This window comes from Frankliniella occidentalis, unplaced genomic scaffold, assembly GCF_000697945.3.
Source record: "Frankliniella occidentalis isolate FOCC.00 unplaced genomic scaffold, Focc_3.1 Scaffold34, whole genome shotgun sequence".
Taxonomy (NCBI): domain Eukaryota; kingdom Metazoa; phylum Arthropoda; class Insecta; order Thysanoptera; family Thripidae; genus Frankliniella; species Frankliniella occidentalis.
In genome coordinates this window covers 1,454,167-1,458,553 of record NW_026267164.1, presented here as the reverse complement: position 1 = coordinate 1,458,553, position 4,387 = coordinate 1,454,167, and the positions used below count along the sequence as shown (strand labels likewise).

The 4,387-nt window shown below is 62.9% G+C and overlaps 1 protein-coding gene across 1 annotated transcript in view; it reads left to right on the top strand.

The window, feature by feature from the left end:
- LOC113212103 (dorsal-ventral patterning protein Sog) overlaps positions 1–4,387 on the top strand; it is a 37,965-nt gene that overhangs the window by 23,210 nt on the left and 10,368 nt on the right. The window contains exon 3 of the mRNA XM_052266014.1: positions 864–967. Within this exon, the coding sequence (XP_052121974.1) occupies positions 864–967 (104 nt within the window). The remainder of the gene's footprint in view (positions 1–863; positions 968–4,387) is intronic.

Below are 4,387 nucleotides of genomic sequence, written 5' to 3'. Positions count from 1 at the left end.
CCCCTCCCCGCCCCACCGCCATCCCATATACAATTCTCCTAAGTACCCCGCGAGAGAGCAAATTACGGAGAGAGGGCGGGGCGACTGGAATGGTGATGTATTCAGACCGGAACACGCGCCCCGCCCCGTCGCGCTGTATCGGCCGTGGTAGTGCGCGGAGCGCGCGGGGAAAGATTGCGCATTTTGTGAATGAATGGTGAAAATTTTGCACGCAGACGTTCTCAAAGAAAGAATTATTAGGAATGACCGAGGAGAATGGCCGCTCTTTTTATTTCGATTTAAGGTTAGGCCAGAACTGTTCAATTCGTACCATTTCAACGAAACTTTGGCGAATACTGAGCTGTATAAAAGTCATCGTTTTTTCCCCCCTACAATTATTTGATGGTGCCTAATGTGAGTTAAGACCACGCGCTATGGTCATACCGGTCATACTCGCTGTACGACCGAGCAGGCGAGCAGGCGCCTTCTGTCCCGGACAGAGACCAGACTCTCGGCCAACCAGGCGATTGCCCACTCCACCATAGGCGATTGCCCGCCAGAAGAGGAAGAGGGGGAGGGGAGGGGGCAACACGAGACGGGACAAGACGGGCGTCACTGGTTACGCCCAGACCCCTTTTGTCTCTCTCGTGCTTTAATGTTTGGCATCGTCATGAGGAGCGTGATGAGTGGGGAAGAGTAAGGAAAGGGGGGGGGGGGGGCACTGACTGATCCTTAAAGAGGCTCTTATCCGGAAGGGTGGAGCGCAAACTTACGAAAAGAACCATACATACATAGTACCAGATTTTAACCATGAAGACGAGCAAAGCGGAGCTTTACGACGTGTCTTACATTTAACGTGATGTGTTTTTCGGTTTTTGTTGCAGAATGCGTGTTTGGCAAGCAGACTCGGGAGCTGGGCTCCACGTGGTTCGCTGACCTCGGGCCGCCCTTCGGCGTCATGTACTGCATCCGCTGCGAGTGCATCCCGGTGAGTACTACGGACCTGTACAACCGCGCCGGCCGCGCTCTGCGCCCCGCGCTGTCCCGAGCCTTGCGTCACCGCACGCCGGCCGGCGGGCCGGCCGGCCGCTCGACCACGTGTGTCGGCGGGGGCGGCGGGGAGCGGCGGGGAGCGGCGGGGAGCGGCGGCGGCTAGTTCACTTTCCATACTCACCTGCCCCGCACCTGCCCGCCCCGCCGCCGCGGCGCCCCGCTGGGGCGGGGGGAACAGCAGCAGTACACAAGGTATCGTCGGCGTCAGCGCGCTTCCAATGTGTTTGTTCGGGGGGCGTGGCCAGGCTGGCCGTGGCGCCGCCGCGACGCCGTCGCCGCCGCCGTCCCGGTGACGGGGGCGCCCTCCGTCCCAATGTCACCGCCAAACGAGAGGGAGAGGGAGGGCCTCGCCGAAAAATTCATCAGCATAATTGTTTGCTGGCAGCGACGTCGACGGCGGCGCTGGTCGCCCACGCGTAGTGTAGCTCGCCGTGTTCATGCATCGTGCCGGAGGTGTGAGTACTGTGCGATGAGCGTGTGGAAAGGGGTGGGGGGGGATTTCTTTCGTGACAAGGGCACTATCCAGTCCCTTGCGCCTGTGGCCGCCCGTGGCTCCGGACCTATGGGCCGCTGGTCTCCTCTAATAGAGCCGGCGTGTTGACTCCGCGCGACGGGGCGGGGCGGGCCCCGCGTGGCTATGCCCCGGGGCGGCGCTCGGCCTTGTGGAGGTCCTTGCCAGCTCCTTCCCGGGCGGAGCGTGGCTTGGCGCCGCGGGGCGTGGCGTGGCGTGGACTGGCGCCGGCGGCTCTGCTCGCGCGGGGACGCCCCTCACACGGCGCCGCCGGGCAGGAACAAGGACGAGCGTTGACCGGTATATTGGGTCCTGAGGGTGCGAGGGAGCACGTCTCATTAGAGGCCAGACCGGACCAGACCGGACCGCCGCCACTGCGTTAGCCACGCCGCACTTCAGCCGCGCCGGCTATTTAAAGGCGTGCGTATTAGTGCGCACCCCTCCCCACCCAGCCACCTCCCGCACGCCCCGCCCCGCCCCGCGGGTGTACCACAAGCACTGCAGTCGGCGGCTTAAGTTTGTCACGTTCAGGGGAAGCGACAGCGCCGGGTACAGTATTGCGAGATAACCTGCTAAATTGTCCCCGCCCCGCCCCGCCCCTCGCCCCGCCCCGCGCGTGCTCCCGTCGGCGCCGTGCTGTATTGCTCCAACGAGGGGACAGGAGGGGGACCACCTCCAACATCATCAACAACAACAACAGCGACATCAGCAGCATCACATGGCTGGCTGGTGGCGGCGTGGCGTCACCGGTATTCTTACCTGAGCTGCACACTCGCTCGCCCGTTGGGCCGTTGGGCTGGACGCAGCCCGGCGCGCGGGCCCCCCAGCAGCAGCAGCGCGAGCACGGCCTCGGCCACGGCGGCGGTGGCGCCTGTCGGGGAGATAAAAATGAGGGCTTCACTTCCAACGTGACATTTTGGCGGCGCTCCGCTTTGCTCCGCGTCGCTGCCACCTTGACTACTTTGCCGTCCCCGTCCCGCCCTCCTGCCTCGCCTTTGGCTCTTTGGCTGGGCACTGAGTCGCTGGGTGGGGTGGCGCGGATCCGCGGCCGGGGAAGACCAGCGTCGCGGGTTGCCAAAGTTCTGCACCTCCGCGAACAGGACCCGGTGCCCGCGGTGATCTTGCGTCGAAGTCTCTCCCGCTTCGATATGATCCAAGATAAGAGCTCACGCCTCACGGCCGCTCGCACTAGAAAAACCATAAAATAATAATACTGCATTGCATGATAAAGTTTTCAAAGAATTTTAAGGTAAAATAAAAAATATTCTGGAATTAAGAATTCGACACGCTAGACGCAGTTCAGCCGCCCGTTCCAAGACTAATGCAGTTCCTATCTCTAGAGCGGTACACTGCGTCTCTTTCGGAGCGCGCGGCTGAACTGCGTTAGTTTTGGAACGAGCGGCTTAACTGCGTGCCTTTCAGTCTAAGATATCGAATTGTGTTTGTGTTGTTCCACTGCAGCATAATGAATTTATCTTCCCAGGCTGGACGCCCAAAAGTAATGCATGCTGTCATTTTTGTAAGCTGACTACTCTGCAATATCGGCAAACAGCGGCAGTCGTGCGGGCGAAGCGCTGAGGGGCGCTGGCGCAGCCTGATAATGTCATCGGCATGCCAGTCACTTCCTGATTTAGCCGAGCAGGATGTCGAGCAGGGCGCGACAGGGCCGCGGAAAAGATGTGAAAGTCGGCGAGAGGCACGGCCGGCCCGTGTGGGTGCGGGATCATCCTCGACCGTCCCGCGGGAGGAGGAGGGGCAGTCAGGTCGGATTGACGACCTCTCCCTCTACACTACACCGCAGCGCACGGCCCGGCCCGGCGCGGCGGCTGGGCGGGATGCGCTGCTGCCCGGTGCGCCGCGGCGGCCCGGTGCAGTACGGGGCCGCCCGCTCCTCGCCATCATATTACCGCGCTAAATATAAAGCCCATGAGCTCCCCCCCCCCCTCCGTCCTCCCGCTCCCCTCTCCGTCTCACTCTCTCGCTCTCTTACCCGCGCCTCCTCATATATATCTCTCACTCCCTCTCTCTGCCTCTGTGTCTCCCTCGTCTCATCAGCGCGCTCTTGCCAGCACCCCACCCCCTTCCTCCCCTGGTGGCGGTGGGGGCAGAGGGACGCATCGGCCCACATCTCGCAGTGCATCGTGCTAACCAGACTGCGGCCAGTGCGTGCGCCCTGCGCCCCCTCCCCCAGGCCTCATCTCTCGCGACGCCATGCCTCCGCAGCGACTACATACACTGTCTCACACACGCTTTGCTCCGTGCTGTACTCGCGGGTCGCGGATCCAGCGAAGATATGTGTGTCTTCACTTGACACTTTTTCATCCTGAAACGTATATCTTTGTTTGAAGAACTACGTGCATCCTTTGAACCTCGGCGCCGGTCCCCGATACTGTAGTCGTTAGGAGGTTCGAGTCGGGGTGGCGAAGCGGGCCCAGAGGCGGCCCTGCCCCCTGGGCCCGCCCCTGGGTCCTCTACTTGAACCTCTTCCTCTACAGGGCGTGGCGCGGCAGACAAGGCGTCGGCGTCGGCTCGGACGTTGGCAGCGAGCGGCGCGAGTTAAAATGCATGTGTTGTGGGCGCCGCAGCCGCCCGCCCCTTCACGTCGCCTTGTTGCAGCCGTTGCCCCCCTCCTGCTGTGGCCGCTGCTGCTGCACGACGCCGCCAGCGGCAGCAACGTCGCGGGTTCGAATCTCTTCGCGAAGCTGCCGGTCGCACCGCGGCGAGGGCCCACTGGGCCACGGTGTGGTGTGGCGGGGCGGGGGCGGAGCGGGGCGAGGTGCGGCGGCGCGGGGCGGGCGAGGCGTGGCCCGCGTCGTGCGGTGTATTGAGGCGTGTCGGGGCGTG